This window comes from Salvelinus fontinalis, chromosome 21 (assembly GCF_029448725.1).
Source record: "Salvelinus fontinalis isolate EN_2023a chromosome 21, ASM2944872v1, whole genome shotgun sequence".
NCBI lineage: Eukaryota > Metazoa > Chordata > Actinopteri > Salmoniformes > Salmonidae > Salvelinus > Salvelinus fontinalis.
The window spans coordinates 51,197,909-51,225,057 of record NC_074685.1 but is presented as its reverse complement, the minus strand read 5'-3'; the positions used below and the strand labels follow the sequence as shown (position 1 = coordinate 51,225,057).

Here is a 27,149-nt window from a genome sequence, read left to right as displayed (position 1 = left end):
AAAAAATAAATGTTGGTGTCTGTTTCCAAGCCGTCATTGCGTCCTTCACTACAAATCCAAGCAGCAGGACAGGTTAGCTAGACATACAGGATCCTATTGGAATTAACCAACCGCTAAGAATCCCAACCCATCAGTAGTGACCATAGGGAAGAACTAGTCTTATTTACAATAATATAGTATCTATATCTCCAAGTCTAGGGCAGCAAGATGTTCCTAATCAAGGCAATGATGCCCAACCCACTGGCTGGTTTGAATCCTATGGGTGGAGGGGAGGAGGAAGTGGAGTCGGCACCTGCCGACCCAGCCAAAGCAGCAGGGATGACACGCGAGGAGTATGAGGAGTACCAAAAACAGTTGGTAGAGGAGAAGTAAGTAAACTGCCCTGTCGCTGAAACTCCATTTTGTTTTGCTGTTGTTGTTGGATCATGGAAAGCAGAGAACATGGCTGGCTAATCCTACATAATGACACCATCACCACCACTATTCCATCTGACCTTGACTAGCACCATGAAGGAATTCTGCACCTTCCTATTTTTTTACATTCCAGTCAAAAGTTTGGACACACCTACTCATTCCATGTTTTTTACTTTATTTAAAAAAAAGATTCAGACATTGTAGAATAATAGTGAAGACATCAAAACTGTGAAATAACACATATGGAATCATGTAGTAACCAACAAAGTGACAAACCAAAATATATTTGGAATTCTTCAATGTAGCCACTCTTTGCCTTGATAACAGCTTTGCTTAACCTCTCTTGGGTACGTGAGATGTTAGCGTCCCACCTCTTCAACAGCCAGTGAAACTGCTGGGCACCAAAAACAAATACAGAAATTCTCATTATAAAAATTCAGAAAACAAAACATATTTTACATAGGTTTAAAGATGAACTTCTTGTGAATCCAACCACGGTGTCAGATTTTAAAAATTCTTTACGGCGAAAGCATACCTTATGATTATTTGAGAACATAGCCCAGCAGACAAATCATTGCAAACAGTAACCAGCCAAGTAGAAGAGTTACACAAGTCAGAAATAGAGATAAAATGAATCCCTTACCTTTGATGATCTTCATATGGTTGCACTCAGCAGACATTAATTTACTCAATAAATGTTCTTTTTGTTCGATAAAGTCTCTTTATATCCAAAAACCTCCATTTTGTTCACGCGTTTTCTTCAGTAATCCACTCCGCCTTAAACGCAGTCAAAACAGGCACACAAAAAATGTAACTTGTATCCGGAAAGTTCATAGAAACATGTCAAACGATGTTTACATTCAAACCTCAGGTTGTTTTTAGCCTAAATAATCGATAATATTTCAACAGGACAATAACGTTGTCAATATAAAAGGTAAACAAGAAAGGAACTCTCTCAGTTGTGGGCATGAAAAAGCTCTGTGACACTTTAGGGTCCACTCATTCAGACTGCTCTTACTTCCTCATTTTTCAGAATACAAGCCTGAAACAATTTCTAAAGACTGTTGACATCTTGTGGAAGGCATGGTGACTTGAGTCCTTTTTGAGTCCTAAGTCAATGGATACTGTAATGGCATTGAATAGAAAACTACAAAACCAACAAAAAAAACTACTTCCCGAATGGATTTTTCTCAGGTTTTTGCCTGCCAAATCAGTTCTGTTATACTCACAGACACTGTTTTAACAGTTTTGGAAACGGTAGAGTATTTTCTATCCAAATCTACCAGTTATATGCATATCATATATTCTGGGCCCGAGAAGCAGGCAGTTTAATTTGGGCATGCTTTTCATCCAAAATTCCGAATGCTGCCCCCTACCCTAGAGAAGTTAACTTCTTTGGGGTAGGGGTCAGTATTTTCATGTCCGGAAGAAAAGCGTGTCCAGAGTAAACTGCCTGCTACTCAGGCACAGATCCTAGGATATGCATATTATTAGTGGATTTGGATAGAAAACACTATGAAGTTTCTAAAACTGTTTGAATGATGTCTGTGAGTATAACAGAACTCATATGGCAGGCAAAAACCTGAGAAAAAATCCAACCAGGAAGTGGGAAATCTGAGGTTTGTAGGTTTTCAACTCTTTGTTTATCCAAGATACAGTGGAAATGGAGTCATGTTGCACTTCCTAAGGCTTCCACTAGATGTCAACAGTCTATAGAACCATGTTTGATTCTTCTACTGTGAGGTGGGGCCGAATGAGAGGGGAATGAATCAGAGGTCTGGCAGAATGCTTTGAGCTCGTGACGCTCGTTCACGTGAGAGCGAACTCTGTTCCATTTGCTTTTCTGAAGACAAAGGACTTCTCCAGTTGGAACATTATTGATGATTTATGTTAACTTCTTATGGCTGAAAGGGCAGTATTGAGTAGCTTGGATGAAAGGTGCACAGAGGTGCCCAGAGTAAACGGCCTGCTCCTATGTCATAGTTGCTAATATATGCATATTATTATTAGTATTGGATGGAAAACACTCTAAAGTTTCTAAAACTGATTGAATTATGTCTGTGAGATTAACAGAACTCATATGGCAGGCAAAACCTGAGAAGTTCCACTTCCTGTTTGGATTTTTTCTGGGTGTGCCATATTTTCAACCAAGCTCTCATTGAAAATACAGAGAGATATGGATGGGTTTTCACTTCCTACGGCTTCCACTAGATGTCAACAGTCAACAGAACTAAGTCTGATGACTCTAATGTGAAGGGGGGTCGAAGGAGACAGAAATTAGTAATCACTGCCATGAGGTGCCCACGCATTGAACTGGCGCGTTCATGTGAGAGTGAGCTCCGTTCCATCTCTCAATTGAAGTTGATGTAATTCTCCGGTTGGAACGTTATTCAAGATGTATGTTAAACTTCTTGTCAATAGGGGGGGGCGCTGTTTTCACTTTGGAAAAAATTGTGCCCAAATGAAACGGCCTCGTACTCTTTTCTAGATCATACAATATGCATATTATTATTACTATTGGATAGAAAACACTCAGAAGTTTCTAAAACTGTTTGAATTATGTCTGTGAGTAAAACAGAACTCATTTGGAGCAAACTTCCATACAGGAAGTGAAAAATCTGAAAACGTGGCTCTGTTTCAGGGCCTGCCTATTCAATTGCCTTATATTTATCGATATGCATGCACTTCATACACCTTCCACTAGATGTCAACAGGCAGTGGAAGGTGGAATGGGATGTCTAGCTTGATCTGAGGTCGAACAAGAGCTTTTGGAGTGGCAGGTCAAGAATTTCCTTTGTCTACCAAGGCGCACGAAGTACCTCGATATTGTCTTCTGATAAGCGTTCGGTTTACATGGTGAATATCTCCGGCTCTGATTTTATTTGATACATGTGATAATAACATCGTAAAGTAGGTTTTTTCAACCGAGTTTTATCAGATTATTCAACGTTTATTGGGACTTTTAGAGTTTTCCATTCTTTGCGTCGAGAGAAGATGGGAACGTTATCAACATTGGCTAGCATTGTGGTGCGAATTCGACAGAAGAAATGGACATTCTAAAACCAAACAACAATTTATTCTGAACCAAGGACTCCTTGTACAACATTCTGATGGAAGGTCAGCAAAAGTAAGAACAATTTATGATGTTATTTCGTATTTCTGTGGAAAATGTTGATTCCTATTCTCCGCCGTTTTGGCGAGCGCTGTCTCGCAATAACGCAAGCTGTTTGTTATGGTAAAGTTATTTTTTTAAATCTAACACGGCGGTTGCATTAGGAACCAGTGTATCTTTCATTTGCCATACTGTAACGGCAGTCTAGCTCTTCCTCATCCTCAGACGAGGAGAGGCGAGAAGTATCGGAGGACCAATGTACAGCGTGGTAAGTTTCCATAATTTAATGACATGAAAACTAGACAAGAATACAAAACAACAAACGTACTAACTGTCACAGTCCCGTGTGGCACAAACACTGACACAGGAGACAACCACACACAAAACAAGCCACCTATATATGATTCTCAATCAGGGACAATGATTGACAGCTGCCTCTGATTGAGAACCATATTAGACACACAACATAGAATGCCCACCCAGCTCACGTCCTGACCAACACTAAAACAAGCACAACACATAAGAACTCTGGTCAGGACGTTACAGTACCCCCCTCCTGAGGTGCGGACTCTAAACGCACCCTAAAACTCAAGAGGAGGGTCTGGGTGGCCATCTGTCCACGGTGGCGGCTCCGGCGCAGGACGAGGACACCATTGTCTTTGTCCCCCTCCTTAGCGTCCTTTGAGTGGCGACCCTCGCCCCCGACCCTGGTCTAGGAACCTTCACAAAGGTCCCCCCTAGATAGAGGAGATAGCTCAGGACAGAGAGGTAGCTCAGGACAGAGAGGAAGCTCAAGACAGAGAGTTAGCTCAAGACAGAGAGGTAGCTCAAGACAGAGAGGTAGCTCAAGACAGAGAGGTAGCTCAGGACAGAGAGGCAGCTCTGGACTGAATGGTCGCTCCGGACTAATGGCAGCTCCGGACTGAATGGCAGCTCCGGACTGAGTGGCAGCTCCGGACTGAGTGGCAGCTCATGACTGGAGGGCAGCTCATGACTGGAGGGCAGCTCATGACTGGAGGGCAGCTCATGACTGAATGGCAGCTCATGATTGAAGGGCAGCTCATGACTGGAAGCCAGCTCATGACTGGAAGGCAGCTCATGACTGGAAGGCAGCTCATGACTGGAGGGCAGCTCATGACTGGCGGGCAGCTCATGACTGGCGGGCAGCTCATGACTGGCGGGCAGCTCATGACTGGAAGGCAGCTCATGACTGGAAGACAGTTCTGGCACCTCCTGACTGGCTGGCGGCTCTGGCAGCTCCTGACTGGCTGGCGGCTCTGGCAGCTCCTGACTGGCTGGCGGCTCTGGCAGCTCCTGACTGGCTGGCGGCTCTGGCAGCTCCTGACTGGCTGGCGGCTCTGGCAGCTCCTGACTGGCTGGCGGCTCTGGCAGCTCCTGACTGACTGACGGCTCTAGCGGCTCCTGACTGACGGACGGCTCTAATGGCTCGGGACAGACGGGCGGCTCTGACGGCTCGGGACAGACGGGCGGCTCAGATGGCGCTGGGCAGACGGATGGCTAAGATGGCGCTGGGCAGACGGATGGCTCAGATGGCGCTGGGCAGACGGATGGCTCAGATGGCGCTGGGCAGACGGATGGCTCAGACGGCGCTGGGCAGACGGATGGCTCAGACGGCGCTGGGCAGGCAAGCAGCTCAGACTGCACTGGGCAGACGACCGACTCTGACCTGCTGAGGCACACAGTAGGCCTGGTGCGTGGTGCCGGAACAGGTGGTACCGGACTGGAGACACGCTTCTCAAGGCTAGTGCAGGGAGCAGGAACAGTGCGTACAGGGCTCTGGAGACGCACAGGAGGCTTAGTGCGTGGTGCCGGAACTGGAGGTACTGGGCTGGAGACACGCACCACAGGGAGAGTGCGTGGAGGAGGAACAGGGCTCTGGAGACGCACTGGAAGCCTGGTGCGTGGTGTGGGCACTGATGGTACTGGGCTGGGGCGGGAAGGTGGCGCCGGATATACCGGACCGTGAAGGAGTACACGAGCTCGTGAACACCGAGCCTGCCCAACCTTACCAGGTTGAGTGTTCCCCGTAGCTCTGCCAGTGCGGCGAGGTGGGCTATGCTGGCGAACCGGGGACACCCTACGTAAGGCTGGTGCCATGTACGCCGGCCCGAGGAGACGCACTGGAGACCAGATGCGTTGGGCCGGCTTCATGACACCTGGCTCGATGCCCAACCTAGCCCTACCAGTGCGGCGAGGTGGAATAGCCCGCACTGGGCTAAGCACGCGTACTGGGGACACCGTGCGCTCCACTGCATAACACGGTGTCTGACCAGTACGACGTCCTCTCACTCCACGATAAGCACGGGGAGTTGGCTCAGGTCTCCTACCCGGCTTTGCCACACTCCGCGTGTGCCCCCCCCAAGAAATTTTTGGGTCTGACTCTCGGGCTCCCAACCGCGCTGCCTCCTCATACCAGCGCCTCTTTGCCTTCGCTGCCTCCAACTCCGCTTTGGGACGGCGATATTCCTCTGGCTGAGCCCAGGGTCCCTTGCCGTCCAGGATCTCCTCCCAAGTCCAGGAGTCCTGTGTCTGTTTCTGCTGCTGCTGTCGCTGCACTTTTCCACTCCGCTTGGTCCTTTGGTGGTGGGTGTTTCTGTAACGGCAGTCTAGCTCTTCCTCCTCCTCAGACGAGGAGAGGCGAGAAGGATCGGAGGACCAATGTACAGCGTGGTAAGTTTCCATAATATAATGACATGAAAACTAGACAAGAATACAAAACAACAAACGTACTAAACGTCACAGTCCCGTGTGGCACAAACACTGACACAGGAGACAACCACCCACAAAATCCCAACACAAAACAAGCCACCTATATATGATTCTCAATCAGGGACAACGATTGACAGCTGCCTCTGATTGAGAACCATATTAGGCGGAACACAGAAACAGACATACTAGGCACACAACATAGAATGCCCACCCAGCTCACGTCCTGACCAACACTAAAACAAGCACAACACATAAGAACTCGGGTCAGGACGTTACACATACAACAAGTATTTTTATGTAAAGTTTATGATGAGTTCTTTGGTCAGATTAGGTGAGTGTCCAAAATAGCTCCGTACATTCTCGGGAAATGTTGCTACATATTCACAATGTATAACCACGGTTTGCAGCTCTAAATATGCACATTTTCGAACAAAACATAAGTGTATTGTATAACCTGATGTTATAAGACTGTCATCTGATGAAGTTGTTCAAGGTTAATGATTAATTTTATATCTTTTGCTGGTTTTTGCGATAGCTACCTTTTGCGGTGAATAAATGCATTTGTGTGTTTGGCTATTGTGGTAAGCTAATAAAATTCTATATTGTGTTTTCGCTGTAAAACACTTAAAAAATCGGAAATATTGGCTGGATTCACAAGATGTTTATCTTTCATTTGCTGTACACCATGTATTTTTCATAAATGTTTTATGATGAGTATTTATCTATTTCACGTTGCTCTCTGTAATTATTCTGGCTGCTTCGGTGCTATTTGTGATGGTAGCTGCAATGTAAAACTATGATTTATACCTCAAATATGCACATTTTTCGAACAAAACATAAATGTATTGTATAACATGTTATAAGACTGTCATCTGATGAAGTTGTTTCTTGGTTAGTGACTAATTATATCTCTATTTGGTCGGTTTTGTGATAGCTACCTATGCGGTAGAAACATGGTGAAAATATGAGGTTGAGTCTGTTGTCATATCTATTCCGTTAACGGGACTGCAGCCATAAAAGGTTAAAAACATCCTAAAGATTGATTCTATACATCGTTTGACATGTTACTACGGACTGTAACGGAACTTTTTGGACTTTTCGTCCGTACTTTCCGCTGGACTTGTATGCTCGTCGTGAGTTTAGATTGTGTACTGATGGCACGAACAAAAAGGAGGAATTTGGACATAAATGATGGACATTATCGAACAAAACAAACATTTATTGTGGAACTGGGATTCCTGGGAGTGCATTCTGATGAAGATCATCAAAGGTAAGTGAATGTTTATAATGTTATTTCTGACTTCTGTTAACTGCACAACATGGCGGATATCTCTTTGGGTTGATTTGTCGTCTGAAAGCCGTACTCAGATTATTGCATGGTTTGCTTTTTCCGTAAAGTTTTTTTGAAATCTGACACAGCGGTTGCATTAAGGAGAAGTGGATCTAAAATTCCATGCATAACAGTTGTATCTTTTAGCAATGTTTATTATGAGTATATCTGTAAATTGATGTGGCTCTCTGCAAGATCACCGGATGTTTTGGAACTACTGAACATAACGCGCCAATGTAAACTCAGATTTTTGGATATAAATATGAACTTTACCGAACAAAACATACATGTAATGTGTAACATGAAGTCCTATGAGTGTCATCTGATGAAGATCAACAAAGGTTAGTGATTAATGTTATCTCTATTTCTGCTTTTTGTTACTCCTCTCTTTGGCTGGAAAAATGGCTGTGTTTTTCTGTGACTTAGCTCTGAACTAACATAATAGTTTGGTGTGCTTTCGTCATGAAGCCGATTTGAATTCTGACATGTTGGCTGGATTCACAACAAGTGTAGCTTTAATTTGGTATCTTTCATGTGTGATTTCATGAAAGTTAGATTTTTATAGTAATTTATTTTAATTTGGCGCTCTGCATTTTTACTGGCTTTTGGCCAAGTGGGACGTTAGCGTCCCACATATCCCAGAGATGTTAAACAATGCCACTTTTATATGTTTACATACCCTACAATAGATATGTCTCAGGTCAGTTAGGATCACCACTTCATTTAAGAATGTGAAATGTCAGAATAATAGTAGAGAGAATGATTTATTTCAGTTTTTATTTATTTCATCACATTCCCAGTGGGTCAGAAGTTTACATACACTCAATTAGTATTTGGTAGCATTGCCTTTAAATTGTTTAACTTGGGTCAAACATTTTGGGTAGCCTTCCACAAGCTTCCCACAATAAGTTGGGTGAATTTTGGCCCATTTCTCCTGACAGAGCTGGTGTAACTGAGTTAGGTTGGTAGGCCTCCTTGCTCGCAAACGCTTTTTTAGTTCTGCACACACATTTTCTATAGGATGAGGTCAGGGCTTTGTGATGGCCACTCCAATACCTTGACTTTGTTGTCCTTAAGCCATTTTACACAACTTTGGAAGTATGCTTGCGGTCATTGTCCATTTGGAAAACCCATTTGTGACCAAGCTTTAACTTCCTGACTGATGTTTTGAGATGTTGCTTCAACCAGTTCCTCCTGCAGCAAAGCCCCCCATAACATGATGCTGCCACCCCCACGCTTCACAGTTGGGATGGTATTCTTCGGCTTGCACTCCTCCCCCTTTTTCCTCCAAACATAACGATGGTTATTATGGCCAAACAGTTCTATTTTTGTTTCATCAGGCCAGAGGACATTTCTCCATAAGTTGCAAACCGTAGTCGGGCTTTTTTATGGCGGTTTTGGAGCAGTGGCTTCTTCCTTGCTGAGCGGCCTTTCAGGTTGTTGATATATGACTCATTTTACTGTGGATATATACTTTTGTACCCGTTTCCTCCAGCGTCTTCACAAGGTCCTTTGCTGTTGTTCTGGGATTGATTTGCACTTTTCGCACCGAAGTAAGTTCATCTTTAGGAGACAGAACGCGTCTCCTTCCTGAGCTGTATGACTGCTGCGTGGTCCCATGGTGTTTATACTTGTGTACTATTGTTTGTACAGATGAACGTGGTACCTTCAGGTGTTTGGAAATTGCTCCCAAGAATGAACCAGTCTTGGCTGATTTCTTTTGATTTTCCCATGATGTCAAGCAAAGAGGCACTGAGTTTGAAGGTAGGCCTTGAAATACATCCACTAGTACACCTCCAATTGACTCAAACGATGTCAATTAGCCTATCAGAAGCTTCTAAGGCTATGACATAATTTTCTGGAATTTTCCAAACTCTTTAAAGGCACAGTCAACTTAGTGAACGTAAACTTCTGACCCCACTGGAATTGTGATACAGTGAATTATAAGTGAAGTAATTAGTCTGTAAACAATTGTTGGAAAAATTACTTGTGTCATGCGCAAAGTATTTTTCCTAACCGACTTGCCAAAACTATAGTTTGTTAACAACTTTTTTGTGGAGTTGTTGAAAAACTAGTTTTAATGCGTCCAACCGTAGTATATACAACTGTAGTATATACATGCATACTGTACATACATACAGTTATCCATGACCTGATCATGCTAGATATCAATTAATTAAACAATCAATCAGTCATTCATTCATTTTCTCTGTTTTTCAGGATGGAGAGAGACGCAGACTTCTTACACAAGAAGGCCGAGCGGGCAACTCTGAGGGTGTGCCTAAGAGACAAGTACAGGCTCCCAAAGGTGAGAACCTATTCCCGGCCTTCATACAACCTTATGTAGTTACATCCTTGGTCACTCTGTAGAGTCTCAAGGCCTTGGAGCAACGTAAGCTAGGCAATGGCAAGGTCTGGGGAGGATGTTGGATTCTCTTGGACATAAAGCTGCAATATGTAATTTTTGGGGCAACCTGACCAAATTCACAAAAAAATGGGAGTTATAGATCTGTCATTCTCATTGAAAACAAGTCTAGAAAGCTGTAAAACTGTTCTCTGTGTGTTATTTCTATGCTTCCCGTTCTTAAGTGTAGTTTTTTTATCTTTTACTTTTGATTTGGTGAAGTACATCAATTTCAAATGAAAATGCTATATTTTTGTTTATAGGTCATATATTTCACAGGGGGTTGGATGGTGCAATGATTCTCCTCACTATACTTGCTTGTTTTGTCACATAAACTGAAATTAACCAAAGTATTCAAATTTTAGTAAACAGGAAATGGCGGAGCGATTTCTGCACAGTGCACCATTAAAAGTAACAACAACAACAAAAAATCCAGGGAGGGTTCTCTTCAGACAGACAAGTTGGATGTGTGACGCACATCCGATTTCCAACTCGTCCACTCTGTCCCAACTGACGCCAGAACCTCTACAGACATGTAAGACCATAGGAACATTGAGGGAGGCAATTTATCTGTCTAAACAGAATTAGTTTGGGTCAATTCCATTTCCATTCAGTTCTGGAAGTAAACCCGAATTCCGCATTGTTTTATGTGTTTACATAAGGAAATAAGTCAAAAAGCAAACAAGTGACAGTTAAATGCTCAGGTGCAGAGATCTTGGGATTGAGATTATGTTGTCTTAAATTGTATGTAAATTGAAATTTTGACTGAATTTAAATGGAATTGACACCAACCCTATTCCATGGTGAACACCTCAATGGTTAAACGTGACCTGCAGTAGCTGTTGATGCTAGAGGCTGTTTTAATCCTCTGGCCTAGTACTTGCCGTTTTTTTAGGCCATGCAGCAGGAGGTGATCTGCCAGCAGATTAGGGTGTAGGCAAGATGTTCCATAAATGACCAGGAGACTTCACACAGTGCCCCATATTGTACCACATAGATACTGAAGAAGAATCTATTGGATCTGTTTGGATCTATTGGGATCTATTGAAAGCTGCATGATAAGGAAGTGATTTTTAAATCAGGCGTTATGGTGAGTGGAAATAAGGTACAGTTGGATTCCTGATTTTATATATGTCATTACTGAAAGAAAAGGTGATTGTCTTATGTTATAATGATTTTGATTTGGTAGCTATATTATCACTACCATTTGTTGTGCTTACAGAAGCAAAGAGCAGAATACATTGACATTATTAAAGTATAAAATTGCATTCATCCTGATTGAGGCAAACATATAATGACTTGTGTTTGCTGCTTGCAGCATTCAATCTTCCTGTTAATTATGTTAATGCTATATGTGCAACGACACTTCAAAACAATAAACAACATATGAATACGTATATCATTAATAAGGTTAGGTTCAGTTGTTGTCTTTGCATGTCAGTAAAAGTACATGTTTATGACAAAGGCTATATGACCTATAGAATAGGTCCAGCATGTATAGTTTCACCATGACAACCCAACATAAAGGTCCTATTAAATTCTATTAAAGGTATTGTACAAGACAATCAGCCCATCTGATGAACACAATGAATGGTGAAATTATGTGATTGTACATTTCCTTTCTTGAGAGAAAAAGTATATTTAATGACATGCAAATGACTATAAGAATCTGGCATGCCAAACTATTGGAATTAGTCTGTTGTGTAAGACTGTGGCGGATATCTTTAGAATCGTCACACCATGCAGGCATCATGGTTTCCAATGGGAAGGCTATCGCAGGTTTCAGATAATCCTTCCTGGAGTCTAGAATGTAGGTTCCTATCGGTTCTAGAATGAAGGTTTCATGTTACCGGAGTTTCACTCTCCAAAGATAAATCATCTCTTCTTCTTCTATTTGATTTGGATATAAAATGCCACCGGACGGGATGGCTGCCATTTCATAGGCTCTTAACCAACCATGCTCTTTGTTTGCCTCGCATTATTTTGTACATAATGTTGCTGTTGCTGTCTCTTATGACGAAAAGAGTTTCTGGAAATCAGACTAGCGATTACTCACCTTGAACTGGATGAAGAATTTCTCTTTAATGAGTCGGACGAGAGGGATTTACTCCAGACACCCGAACAGGCCCTTATCCCCGTCATTCGCAAAAGAAAAAGACGGAAGAGGTATCGTGGAAAGAGATTGGGGTGCCTTGTGAGGATCCGCCAACGAGTGGCCAATCTGCCTTTGCCATCCATACTATTGGCCAATGTACAATCGCTAGCTAATAAATTGGACGAACTAAAAGCACGTATATCTTCCCAATGGGACATTAAAAAATCTTATGTTTCCACCCGAGTCATGGATGAACAACGACATCAATAACATACAGCTGGCGGGTTATACACTGTATCAGCAGGATAGAACAGCAGCCTCTGGTAAGATAAGGGGTGGGGGTCTATGTATATTTGCAAACAACAGCTGGTGCACAATATCTAAGGAAGTCTCAAGGTTTTACTCGCCTGAGGTAGAGTATCTCAAGATAAGCTGTAGACCACACTATCCAACTAGAGAGTTTTCATCTGTATTTTTCATAGCTGTCTACACACCACCACAGACAGATGCTGGCACTAAGACGGCACTCAATGAGCTGTATACCGCCATAAGCAAATAGGAAAACGCTCATCCAGAGGTGGCGCTCCAAGTGGCCGGGGACTTTAATGCAGGGAAATTTAAATCTGTTTTTAAATGTGCAACCAGAGCGCCCTCCATTTGGCAAATCTGACCATAATTCTATCCTCCTGATTTCGGCTTACAAGCGAAAATTAAAGCGGTCAATAAACAAGTGGTCAGATGAAGCAGATGCTAAGCTACAGAACGATTATGCTAGCACAGACTGGAATATTTTCCGGGATTCTTCAGATGGCATTGAGGAGAACACCACATCAGTCACTGGCTTCATCAATAAGTGCATCAATGACGTCGTCCCCACAGTGACTGTACGTACATACCCCAACCAGAAGCAATGGATTACAGGCAACATCCGCACTGAGCTAAAGGGTAGAGCTGCCACTTTCAAGGACCAGGACACTAATCAGGACGCCTATAAGAAAACCTGCTATGCCCTCAGACGAACCATCAAACAAGCAAAGTGTCAATACAGGATTAAGATTGAATCCTACTACACCGGCTCTGATGCTCGTTGGATGTGGCAGGGCTTGAAAACTATTAGGTACTACAAAGGGAAACCCAGACGCGAGCTGCCCAGTGACGTGAGCCTACCAGACGAGCTAAATGCCTTTTATGCTCGCTTCGAGGCAAGCAATATTGGAGCATGCACGAGAGCACCAGCTGTTCTGGATGACTGTGTGATCACGTTCTCAGTAGCCGATGTGAGCAAGACCTTAAAACAGGTCAACATTCACAAAGCTGCGGGGTCAGATGAATTACCAGGACGTGTACGCAAAGCATGCGCAGACCAACTGGCAAGTGTCTTCACTGCCATTTTCAACCTCTCCCTGACTGTCTGTAATACCTACACGTTTCAAGCAGACCACCATAGTCCCTGTGCCCAAGGAAGTGAAGGTAGTCTCACGTCGATAGCCATGAATTGCTTTGAAAGGCTGGTCATGGCTCTCATAAACAGCATCCTCTCTGATACCCTAGACCAACTCCAATTTGCATACCGCCCCAACACTGCCCTTTCCCACCTGGACAATAGGAACACCTATGTGAGAATGCTGTTCATTGATACACCATCCAAAGTGTAATTAATAACACCATGGTCAAATGGATATGCAATGTCTGCTTCTTTTTTTCCCTTTTTTTTCTACCAATAGGTTCCCTTCTTTGTGAGGTATTGGAAAACCTCCCTGGTCTTTGTGGTTGAATCTGTGTTTAAAAGTCACTGCTCGACTGAGGTACCTTACAGATATTTGTATGTGTTGGGTACAGAGATTAGGTAGTCCTAAAAAAAAATTATGTTAAACATTATTATTGCACACAAAGTGATTCCATGTAACTTATTATGTGACTTGTTAAGCAGATTTTTACTCCTGAACTAATTAGGCTTGCAATAACAAATGGGTTGAATACTTTTCAGCTTTTCATTTTTAATTAATACACAACAAAAAATTCTAAATTTTTAAAACTTTGGCAATATGGGGTATTGTGTGTAATCCAGTGACAAACATCTCAATTGAATTCATTTTAAATTCAGGCTGTAACGCAACAACATTTGGAAAAAGTCAAGGGGTGTAAATACTTTCTGAATGCACTGATACAGGAGTTGTAGTAAGATGCCTGTTACTCACTAGCTAATCTGATGCCTGCGTTGGCCTCTAAATAGACAGGAATGTACTTGGAAGTTTACAAATGTTTTGGTCTCTGTCTCGCTCTTTACAGAGCCAACAGGAAAGTAGTAGGTTCAGACTGTCTGTATGTCTGTCTGTCTGTCTCACTTGCTTATCTAATGTCTGCATTGGTCTTTTAGTGGGAGCAGGAGTCTCACTAGATAACGATGTCTGACTCGCTAATGTAACATGTCTATTGTTTCTCCAACAGAGCGAGTCGGACAAGAACATGATTTTAATATCTGTATTTGGTCTATACCAGGGCTCTCCAACCCTGTTCCTGGAGAGCTACCATCCGGTATGTTTTCACTCCAACCCTAATCTAGCTCACATGACTCTAATAACTATCTGGTTCATAAGATTAATCAGGTTAGATACAAATGGGATTGGAGCAAAAACCTAAAGGTGGGTAGCTCTTGTCATGACTTTCCTTCCTGGGTGAGGATCAAAGAGAGCCCCCCCTCTCTCCCACCAGAGAGGAAGAGGGGCAGTGGAGCCGGTTCTAGGACTTTAACGAACAATCGTAAACTTTCTCTCTCTTGCATTTGCAATATTGAGACTGGAATGTCTGAGTGTTACAACAGAGAATCTATCCTGTGTGTGTGTTTATGTAATTATGTGTGATTATTTAGTTAGTTAGTAAATAAATAATTAAGCCAATTTGTGTATAGTTGAATCATCATTGAGACTAGGGTTTGCGCAGATCTGAAGTCAACGATGTTCAGAATGAGACTGATATGAGGTATTAATAATAATTAATGGATGACTGGTATGATAACGATATATTCTAGAGTTAATTAGGGAAATGGTAACTCATTAAATAAACTTTTTCCGTGGTGCCCCAAGATTGCTAATGAGTTAATTGTTACATGATTAATTGAATCACGTAATAATTAAACATAGTTAATTGATTTGATAAAATAACCATCATCACCTTAATGATAGTCACGTCACAACACTCTCAAGGAGCAGTTTTAGAGAGCCTTGGGTCCGGTTTCCCGATAACGATGGAACTAGGGCTGATGAGTGTTTTAACACTATATCTTATCTACACCGGCCGAAGATGTAACATGCGTTTCCTAAAACACCACGCATAGAGAACATTTCCTAAGTGCGTCCTTGAGGCATGTGTCAATAATGATAGGATCAAAAGAAAGGCACCACTGCTCTCGGGTCAGCTTTCTCTATTCAAATCTTACCTTATCGTTATAAATATTCCACAATACTGATGACGGATCAGCAGCTAGAGAGATATGATCACCTATGGCTGTAAATATTGAGGCGGCTTGTTCTAATACTTACCCTATAATAATCAAGATTGAATCAAGATTTGTACATGTTAGGCTACACATCATGAAATATATTGAGGAAAAACATTTGACAGTAGCCAAATATCTAAATACATGAAACTCACTTGATTGAACATTAAATTGATTTCAATATCATTTTAATATCAAACCTGATCTCATAGTTTCACTTTGGGATTTTCCAAACATTAGGAAGATATTCCTCATATTGAGTTGCACTGATCAAACCAAGGTTGAATACAAGATGGCGTAGCAGTGTAGACGTGTTTCTTTAGTCCTCTCGTGTACGTTTGTATTTTTTCGTATTTCTTGTATATATTTTAACATTTTTTTTTCTATCTCTTTTCGATTCTTAATTCGATTATACCTTCCGGTAACCTACCTCACCCAATGTGATACGGAATCGCTATTATTTTTTAACTTTGGAACATTTTCAAGAACCCCCAGTAGCTAACCAGCTAATCAGCTACAAGCTAATTTAGCCATTTTTTGCCGCTGCTAGCAGCTTTTACCTTCTGCACAGACACCAGCCCTGTTATTAGCCTGGATATTACTTACCAATTTACCAGCATCGGACTGTCTCTCGACAACAACGCCGGATTCCTGCCGTAATCCCTGAGCCACTACTTCTGATCCTCACAGCTAGCTTGCAGCTAGCGCAGCTAGCGCCACTGCCACGAAGCTAGCACCAGTTAGCAAACACAATTCTACAATTCACAACCTCTCTTTCGCCATCGCCATCCGGCTTGGATTCTCTGTCGACACGACCACGTCTGGTCTGCAGACGAATACCCCATCCGCTGTGCCCTCAACCGGCCTCCGTCTGAGCAGACCCCCTCCGTCTGAGCAGACCACCCCCCGGGCTACTAACTTTAAACGCCGCATGCTAGCTTAGTGGAGGCCTCCCTGCTCCATCTACGGCTGCCCCCTGGACACTATGATCACTTGGCTACATAGCTGATGCCTGCTTGACTGTCCATTAATGCACGGTACTCCATTCTGTTTATTTGTGTTTTATCTGTTGGCTCTGTGCTTTAACTCAGGATCTGTGTGTAGTTAATCCGACCCACTCTGCCTAGTCGTCGCCATTTTTACCTGCTGTTGCTGTGTTAGCTGACTAGCTGCTGTTATCTCACCTGTTGTTTTAGCTAGCTCTCCCAATCAAGACCTGCAATCACTTTATGCCTTATTGTATGTCTCTCTCAAATATCAATATGCCTTGCATACTGTTGTTCAGGCTAGTTATCATTGTTTTGGTTTGCAATGGACCCCGTAGTTCCACTCTCCGTACCTCTGATACCTCCTTTGTCCCACCCCCCACACATGCGGTGACCTCACCCATTGAGACCAGCATGTCCAGAGATACAACCTCTCTTATCATCACCCAGTGCCTGGGCTTGCCTCCGCTGTACCCGTGCCCCACCATACCCCGGTCTGCACATTATGCCCAGAATTTATTCTACCACGCCTATAAATCTGCTCCTTTTATTCCTTGTCCCCAACACTCTAGGCGATCAGTTTTGATAGCCTTTAGCCGCACCCTCATCCTACTACTCCTCTGTTCCTCGGGTGATGTGGAGGTAAACCCAGGCCCTGCATGTCCCCAGTCACCCTCATTTGTTGACTTCTGTGATCGAAAAAGCCTTGGCCTCATGCATGTCAACATCAGAAGCCTCCACCCTAAGTTTGCCTTTCTCACCGCTTTAGCACACTCTGCCAACCCTGATGTCCTTGCCGTGTCCGAATCCTGGCTAAGGAAGGCCACCAAAAATTCTGAGATTTCCATACCCAACTATAACACTTTCCGTCAAGATAGAACTGCCAAAGGGGGAGGAGTTGCAATCTACTGCAGAGATAGCCTGCAAAGTTCTGTCATACTTTCCAGGTCTATGCCCAAACAGTTCGAACTTCTAATTTTAAAAATTAATCTCTCCAGAAATAAGTCTCTCACTGTTGCCACCTGCTACCGACCCCCCTCAGCTCCCAGCTGTGCCCTGGACACCATCTGTGAATTGATCGCTCCCCATCTAGCTTCAGAGTTTGTTCTGTTAGGTGACCTAAACTGGGATATGCTTAACACCCCGGCAGTCCTACAATCTAAGCTTGATGCCCTCAATCTCATACAAATCATCAAGGAACCCACCAGGTACAACCCTAAATCCGTAAACATGGGCACCCTAATAGACATTATCCTGACCAACTTGCCCTCCAAATACACCTCTGCTGTCTTCAATCAAGATCTCAGCGATCACTGCCTCATTGCCTGTATCCGCCACGGGTCTGCGTTCAAACGACCACCCCTCATCACTGTCAAACGCTCCCTAAAACACTTCTGCGAGCAGGCCTTTCTAATCGACCTGGCCCGGGTACCCTGGAAGGATATTGACCTCATCCCGTCAGTTGAGGATGCCTGGTCATTCTTTAAAAGTTACTTCCTCACCATATTAGACAAGCATGCTCCGTTCAAAAAATGCATAACCAAGAACAGATATAGCCCTTGGTTCACTCCAGACCTGACTGTCCTCAACCAGCACAAAATCATCCTGTGGCGAACTGCAATAGCATCTAAGAGCCCCCGCGATATGCAAATGTTCAGGGAAGTCAGGAACCAATACACGCAGTCAGTCAGGAAAGCAAAGGCCAGCTTTTTCAAGCAGAAATTTGCATCCTGTAGCTCTAACTCCAAAACGTTCTGGGATACTGTAAAGTCCATGGAAAACAAGAGCACCTCCTCCCAGCTGCCCACTGCACTGAGGCTAGGTAACACGGTCACCACTGATAAGTCCGTGATAATCGAAAACTTCAACAAACATTTCTCATTGGCTGGCCATGCCTTCCTCCTGGCGACTCCAACCTTGGCCAACAGCCCCGCCCCCCCGCTGCTACTCGCCCAAGCCTCCCCAGCTTCTCCTTTACCCATATCCAGATAGCAGATGTTCTGAAAGAGCTGGAAAACCTGGACCCATACAAATCAGCTGGGCTTGACAATCTGGACCCCCTATTTCTGAAACTGTCCGCCGCCATTGTCGCACCCCCTATTACCAGCCTGTTCAACCTCTCCTTCGTATCATCTGAGATCCCCAAGGATTGGAAAGCTGCCGCGGTCATCCCCCTCTTCAAAGGGGGAGACACCCTGGACCCAAACTGTTACAGACCTATATCCATCCTGCCCTGCCTATCTAAGGTCTTCGAAAGCCAAGTCAACAAACAGATCACTGACCATCTCGAATCCCACCGTACCTTCTCCGCTGTGCAATCCGGTTTCCGAGCCAGTCACGGGTGCACCTCAGCCACGCTCAAGGTACTAAATGATATCATAACCGCCATCGATAAAAGACATTACTGTGCAGCCGTCTTCATCGACCTGGCCAAGGCTTTCGACTCTGTCAATCACCATATTCTTATCGGCAGACTCAATAGCCTCGGTTTTTCTAATGACTGCCTTACCTTGTTCACCAACTACTTTGCAGACAGAGTTCAGTGTGTCAAATCGGAGGGCATGTTGTCCGGTCCTCTGGCAGTCTCTATGGGGGTACCACAGGGTTCAATTCTCGGGCCGACTCTTGTCTCTGTATACATTAATGATGTTGCTCTTGCTGCGGGCGATTCCCTGATCCACCTCTACGCAGACGACACCATTCTGTATACTTCCGGCCCTTCCTTGGACACTGTGCTATCTAACCTCCAAACGAGCTTCAATGCCATACAACACTCCTTCCGTGGCCTCCAACTGCTCTTAAACGCTAGTAAAACCAAATGGATGCTTTTCAACCGTTCGCTGCCTACACCCGCACGCCCGACTAGCATCACCACCCTGGACGGTTCCGACCTAGAATATGTGGACATCTATAAGTACCTAGGTGTCTGGCTAGACTGCAAACTCTCCTTCCAGACTCATATCAAACATCTCCAATCCAAAATCAAATCTAGAGTCGGCTTTCTATTCCGCAACAAAGCCTCCTTCACTCACGCCGCCAAACTTACCTTAGTAAAACTGACTATCCTACCGATCCTCGACTTCGGCGATGTCATCTACAAAACAGCTTCCAATACTCTACTCAGCAAACTGGATGCAGTTTATCACAGTGCCATCCGTTTTGTTACTAAAGCACCTTATACGACCCACCACTGCGACCTGTATGCCCTAGTCGGCTGGCCCTCGCTACATGTTCGTCGTCAGACCCACTGGCTCCAGGTCATCTACAAGGCTATGCTAGGTAAAGTGCCGCCTTATCTCAGTTCACTGGTCACGATGGCTACACCCACCCGTAGCACGCGCTCCAGCAGGTGTATCTCACTGATCATCCCTAAAGCCAAAACCTCATTTGGACGCCTTTCCTTCCAGTTCTCTGCTGCCTGCGACTGGAACGAATTGCAAAAATCTCTGAAGTTGGAGACTTTTATCTCCCTCAACAACTTTAAAAATCTGCTATCCGAGCAGCTAACCGATCGCTGCAGCTGTACATAGTCCATCTGTAAACTACCCACCCAATTTACCTACCTCACCCCCCATACTGCTTTTATTTATTTACTTTTCTGCTCTTTTGCACACCAGTATCTCTTCTTGCACATGATCATCTGATGATTTATCACTCCAGTGTTAATCTGCTAAATTGTAATTATTCGATTTATTGCCTACCTCATGCCTTTTGCACACATTGTATATAGATTCTCTTTTTTTCTACCATGTTATTGACTTGTTTATTGTTTACTCCATGTGTAACTCTGTGTTGTTGTCTGTTCACACTGCTATGCTTTATCTTGGCCAGGTCGCAGTTGCAAATGAGAACTTGTTCTCAACTAGCCTACCTGGTTAAATAAAGGTGAAATAAAAAAAATAAAAAAAAAGTTGAACTCTTTGGCCTGAATGCGAAGCTTCACATCTGGAGGAAACCTGGCACGATCCCTAAGGTGAAACATGGTGGTGGCAGCATCTTGCTTTGGAGATGTTTCTCAGTGGCAGGTACTGGGAGATTAGTCAGGATCGAGAAATAGATGAACGGACAATGTACAGAGAGATCCTTGATGAAATCTGCTCCAGAGTTCTCAGGACCACAGACTGGGGCTAAGGTTCACCTTCCAACAGGACAATGACCCTAAGCACAGAGCCAAGACAACGCAGGAGTGGCTTCGTGACAAGTCTCTGAATGTCCTTCAGTGGCCAAGCAAGAACCCGGACTTGAACCCGATTGAACATCTCTGAATGTCTGAAAATAGCTGTGCAGCAAAGCTCCCCATCCAACCTGGCAGAGCTTGAGAGGATCTGCAGAGAAGGATGGGAGAAACTCCCCAAATGTAGGTGTGCTTAGCTTATAGCCTCATACCAAAGAAGACTCAAGGCTGTAATTGCTGCCAAGGGTTCTTCAACAAAGTACTGAGTAAAGAGTCTGAACACAGTTAAGGGGTCTGAATACTTTCCAAATGCACTGTAGGCCAATAGTTTTTACTGTTGGTAGGCTTTGTATCTTTTAATGCAGTCATCTCTGTTTTCATTTTATCTTTCGCTTGTTTGTAATAATTGCAAAGACATTGGCAACTTAACATTGATCTAAAATTGACCCTAGAAATAGTACTGTTGGGAGATCTTGGTAGTATTTGGAAGTATTTATCTTCAACTCACAATCTGTCAATTCTATTCGATTAGATAGATTGAAATTGTATGTTAAACACAGCATAGATGAAAGATATACAGACGTGCTCAAATTTGTTGGTACCATTACAGCTCAATGAAATAATGCTTAATTCCTCCTGAAAAGTGATGAAATTAAAAGCTATCTTATCATGTATACTTGCATGCCATTGGTATGTCATGGAATAAAGCAAAGAAGCTGTGAAAAGAGATTAATTATTGTTTATTCTACGAAGATATTCTAAAATGTCCTGGACACATTTGTTGGTACCCCTTAGAAAATATAATAAATAATTGGATTATAGTGATATATCAAACTATTTAGTTTCTTTAATTAGTATCACACATGCCTCCAATCTTGTAACTAGTCAGTCAGTCTATTTAAATGGAGAAAAGTAGTCACTGTGCTGTTTGGTATCATTGTGTGCACTACGCTGAACACGGACCAGAGAAAGCAAAGGAGATATTTGTCTGAGGAGATCAGAAAGAAAATAATAGACAAGCATGGTAAAGGTAAAGGCTACAAGACCATCTCCAAGCAGCTTGATGTTCCTGTGACAACAGTTGCACATATTATTAAGAAGTTTAAGGTCCATGGAACTGTAGCCAACCTCCCTAGGCGCGGCCTCAAGAGGAAAATCGACCCCAGAATGAACAGAAGGATAGTGCGAATGGTAGAAAAAGAACCAGGGATAACTGCCAAAGAGATACAAGCTGAAGTCCAAGGTGAAGGTACGTCAGTTTCTGATCGCACCATCCGTCGCTTTTTGAGCGAAAGTGGGCTCCATGGAAGAAGACCCAGGAGGGCTCCACTTTTGAAAGAAAAACATAAAATCTCCAGACTTTGAATTTTATACAATGCATATTGACAATCCACAATCCTTCCGGGAGAATGCGCTTTGGACAGATTAATCAAAACTGGAGCTTTTGGGCAAGTCACATCAGCTCTACGTTCACAGATGAAAAAATGAAGCCTTCAAAGAAAAGAACACCATACCTACAGTGAAACATGGAGGAGGCTGGGTTATGTTTTGGGGCTGCTTTTCTACGCCTGTCACAGGGTGCCTTGAATCTGTGCAGGGCACAATGAAATCCCAAGACTACAAAGGCGTTCTGGAGTGAAACGTACTGCCCAGTGTCAGAAAGCACTGTCTCAGTCGCAGGTCATGGGTCCTCATAACAGGATAATGACCCAAAGCACACAGCTAAAAGCACCCAAGAATGGATAAGAACAAAACATTGGACGATTATGAAGTGGCCTTCTATGAGTCCTGAACTGAATCCTATCGAACATCTATGGAAAGAGAGGAAACTTGCAGTCTGGAGAAGGCACCCATCAAACCTGAATTCAAAAGGCACTCACACATCTGAGCAATCTTATTTGCAGGTGCATGGCAACAATTGAACAAGATGAAGGAAAAAGAAAACCGCACACTGCTCTTGATAGTATCACTGATATTTAATAAGCTTACGTATCGGCCTCACGGCCATCGTCAGAGCTTTTGTGAATTTTTTAAAAATTGCACCCTTATGTAGACCTCGCCCCACCCACATCCGTTCCACACATCGAAGGGGGTTGGAGGCAAAGGACAAACAAATAAGTGCTACCAAATATAGCAATATGCATTTCATAAATATTGAATAAATAAGATGTATTAAACACGTCTGTAAAACCACAATGAGGACATAGCAAGTTTTCATTAGTCATTGGGTACATCGTACAAAAAACATCAGATTAATCTTAAATAGGCATATAATTCATGTTCAAATTTACAACATAACATACATAGGCATTTCATCATTAAGTCCTTTAGGAAATAATGTATGGAGGGTGAATATCCAAAAAGATTATCTTTTCCTCAGAGTGTTATTAATATCACCTCCCCTGTTTGATATCTTAACTTTCTCTATGCCACAAAATCTAAAGGTATAAATGTCATGCTTCAGGTCATCGAAATGTACTGCCACTGGATAATCCCTGTCGTTTCTCCTGATTGAACTTTGATGTTCACTAATTCTCTGTTTGAGAGCGCGGGAGGTCAAACCTGAGACAGCTGAAGCAGTTAGCTCAGGAAGAGTGGGCCAAACTACCTGCTAACAGGTGCAGAAGCCTCATTGAGAGCTACAGAAAACGTTTGTTTGCAGTGACAGCTAATGCTGGTTTGCCTGAGGCTGATGCCGTGCAGGTGTTTGTACACATGCATATACACACACTCTCATTCAAATGCACAAATGTGCACATACATGGACACACACAGGTAAATAGTGCCATAGATGCACTCAAACGTATTCAGTTGGCCTTGCTGTTATGATTTTTGTTGTCCTTGATGTCTTTGTTTGTTTTCTGCATTGTTGTTTACTGTTTTCCTTTTTGTCTTTCTCTTTTTGTCTTTTGTTCATTTTGTTGTTTGTTGGTGTGTTGGGGGGGACGGAATGAAATATGTTTTCTCGGGGGGGGGATGACTGTGGGGCGGTCTCGGATGGTTGAGGGGCAGCTCTTGGGGAACTGTGGGGGTGATCTTGGAGGCTTGTCGGTTGGGAGCTTGGGCCGATGGCTGATGGATCGCCGGTTCGGGTCCCTGTTTTTGACCTTGTGGGCAATCTGTCGAAGTGCCCTTGAGCAGGGCATTGACCCTGGTTGCTTCTGTGTGTCGCTCTGGATGGGAGTCTGTTAGATGACTAATGTGATGTAGTTGTTTAGCGGCTTCACTGCAAGTATATTGTATGTTTTAAACATTCAATAAAAAAATAAGAAAAATACATTGGCAACTTCGTATTTATAGTCAACTTCGTTGTGAAGTTATCGGTGGTCATGTAGAGACAGGTAAATAATGATTTAATGTTCAGTGGAGATCTTCTTTTAAAAAAAAATATTTTTAACCCCCTTTTCTCCCCAATTTTCGTGGTATCCAATTGCTAGTAATTACTATCTTGTCTCATCGCTACAACTCCCGTATGGGCTCGGGAGAGACGAAGGTCGAAAGCCATGCGTCCTCCGAAACACAACCCAACCCAACCAAGCCGCACTGCTTCTTAACACAGCGCGCCTCCAACCCGGAAGCCAGCCGCACCAATGTGTCGGAGGAAACACCATGCACCTGGCTCCCTTGGTTAGCGCGCACTGTGCCCGGCCCGCCACAGGAGTCGCTGGTGTGCGATGAGACAAAGATATCCCTACCGGCCAAACCCTCCCTAAGCCGGACGACGCTAGGCCAATTGTGCGCTGCCCCACGGACCTCCTGGTCTGCGATGCAGTGCCCTAGACCACTGCGCCACCCGGGAGGCCCCTTAGGGGAGATCTTCTGCGTGTAAAGTGATGTTGGGAGGGCAAAAAAGCATCTAACGATGCACTTAGCTGTTCTACGAGTGATCTGAGGCAGGAGTTAGATTACGAGCATTTTCAGGTGCAACGTTAATAACGATGGTTTTGGGAAACAGCTCAGAGATGTAACGATGCTCTGAAGGTTATAACAATGAAATTAGCCTTAAGATGCTTTTGGTAAACCTATACAGAGGAATGTAGCTAGTAGGATGTCTCACTAGCTAATCTAACATTTAGCAAGCATCTATTTTAATCTTTATATTGGTCTCTTCCTCTACAGAGCGAGTGTAGCACATGGGGATCTGTGATCTTACTTCTCAGCCTGAATTGTCCCCACTTGTGCCACTGAATAGCTAGCTTTTTGTGTCAAGCGAGTCACTTTGGGACTAATAAGGCAGAGGTCCTGGGTTCAAGCCTCGGTGAGACCCAAATAAGGAGAAAGTGGTACTTTCTAAGCAAGCATCGTGACGTCCGTTACACAAGCAGGACGAGAACATGATCTCTGTGTCTTACTTGCTAATGTCCTGACTCATAATAATATTATAAGTTAGAAAATAATGTACTATATGAATTGGTCTGTACTCTTTCTAGAGCGAGCAGGACGATAACATGCTCGCAATGGCCGGAGACGATGTGGACGTACCCGAGGAGCTGCTCAAGATGGTGGACGAGGATGCCACGGAGGAAGAAGACAAAGACTCCATCTTGGGTGGCATTCAGAACCTCCAGAACATGGACATGGACCAGCTCAAGGAGAAGGCCTCGGCCACCGTGACGGAGATGAAAGCCAAGGCAGAGGAGAAATGCTCTGTCATGTAAATGAAATAAAATGCCATATTTCAGTTCACTGATCAGGGGTGAAACTTAACTTCCACTTCAGTAAAAAAAAAATGTCATTTAGACTCGGCTTATGTGGAAGTTAGGATTCGCTCCTAACAGTCCAAGAGTTTCTAGTCGTCACCATGCCGCAGACCTGGGTTTCAAATTAGTATCTGAGATCTTTCAAAGTCTCCTTTGAGTGTTTTGATTGAGCCTGTCTGGGGATTGCCAGATGGATGGCCCGGGTTGGTTTGGGACTATTGTGCAATCAAGCACAGCTAAAAGAAAACAAATACAATTTGAAGGTCCCAGGTCCTTCTCTCATTCTCGGCACCCCCCAAGCTGTGAAAGCTCCCTGGAGATGTATGTCCAATGGCAGAGGGTCTTGTTGGAAACTCACTTCCGAACAACCTCGTGTGAATGGTCTGTTTTGATGTGTTCCCTTAATTTGCCGGATAGGTCATTTGTTGTATGAATAAATTGTTTTAGATTGTTGCTCCCCCTCTGTCCTTCTCGTGTTATTCTTTTTATTTAATCTGGGATAATTACTTAATTAACTAATACATTTTCTCATGAATTAATGGAGAAATAACAGTGAAGTTGGCCACTTTTCTTACACTCTATGCAGACCAAATGCGACTGACAATATGCATTCTGTTGGAAATCCTCATCCACACAGACGATTGTGCAACTTTCAAAATCCCCTCCATCAATGTTCATCAGAAACAACAAGCATAAACCAAGCCTGAAAGAGACACATATTTGCAGTTTTGCACAAATCCTCAGTTGAATAAAATATGTAGTCTTCATTCCATACTCAAACATTAACTTTGCCTGACACTAACACTGAAGTACTAATGTTGAGAATTCTGGATTATTATAGCATATATAAAGTATATTAAATGTTGTACAGTTAGAATTACACGTGTTCATGTGGAAGCCATTGACTAATAAAACGACTGACTTGTAAAAAAAACAACCAACTGACTATTTACCATTATTGCTCAACGTTTATATTTGTTTACAGATCCAAAGCCTTCGACAAATAATTGTATTCCTAAATGCGTGATATAATAGACACAGTTGGATGAAAACTCCTTCTGGAACACAGTCAATCAAGCACACAGATTATGGAACTCAGATTAGGTGTGTTGTTTTAATGGTAACCCTTGTGTTGTTTTAATGGTCAAAAAATGACCCGCCACTATGTTTAACAGCTGTCACGTTCCTGACCTGTTTTCCTTTGTTTTGTATTCATTTTAGTTGGTCAGGGCGTGAGTTGGGTGGGTTTGTCTATGTTTGTATTTCTATGTGGGGTTTTGTGTTCGGCCTGGTATGATTCTCAATTAGAGACAGGTGTGTATTGTTTGTCTCTAATTGAGAGTCATACAAAGGCAGCCAGGGTTTCACTGGTGTTTTGTGGGTGTTTGTTCCTGTGTCCTCACAGGACAGTTGAAGGTTAGTCACGTTTGTTGTTTTGTAGTTTGTAGTGTCTTGTTTGCTGTTTTTTCATTAAAAGATGGCTTATTTCCCTCAATCCGCATCTTGGTCCTATCCATGCTCCTTCTCGTCTAAGGGGGAGAACAACAATGACTGCCTTTACAGAAACACCCACCACAACAGGACCAAGCGGATTGAGGAGAGAGAACAAGAACTAAAGCAATGGAGAGAAGAGGAATGGAGTTGGGAGCAAATTTTCAATGGAGAAGGACCCTGGGCTAAGGTGGGAGAGAATCGCCGCTCTCGGGAG

General features: G+C 43.4%; 1 protein-coding gene across 1 annotated transcript; it reads left to right on the top strand.

The window, feature by feature from the left end:
- The first annotated feature begins 202 nt into the window (after nucleotides 1-202).
- LOC129819091 (complexin-4-like) lies at nucleotides 203-26,265 on the top strand. Its single transcript, XM_055875642.1, has 3 exons — nucleotides 203-368; nucleotides 9,807-9,894; nucleotides 25,172-26,265. The coding sequence occupies exons 1-3, from the start codon at nucleotides 208-210 to the stop codon at nucleotides 25,397-25,399; spliced, it is 477 nt and encodes a 158-aa protein (XP_055731617.1). The 5' UTR covers nucleotides 203-207; the 3' UTR covers nucleotides 25,400-26,265.
- Nucleotides 26,266-27,149: the final 884 nt, after the last annotated feature.

Coding starts and splice junctions, on each gene's coding strand:
- LOC129819091 (XM_055875642.1), top strand. CDS start 208: ATGTTCCTAATCAAGGCAATGATGCCCAACCCACTGGCTGGTTTGAAT. Junction 369..9,806: donor AAACAGTTGGTAGAGGAGAA/GTAAGTAAACTG, acceptor TCTGTTTTTCAG/GATGGAGAGAGACGCAGACT. Junction 9,895..25,171: donor ACAAGTACAGGCTCCCAAAG/GTGAGAACCTAT, acceptor TACTCTTTCTAG/AGCGAGCAGGACGATAACAT.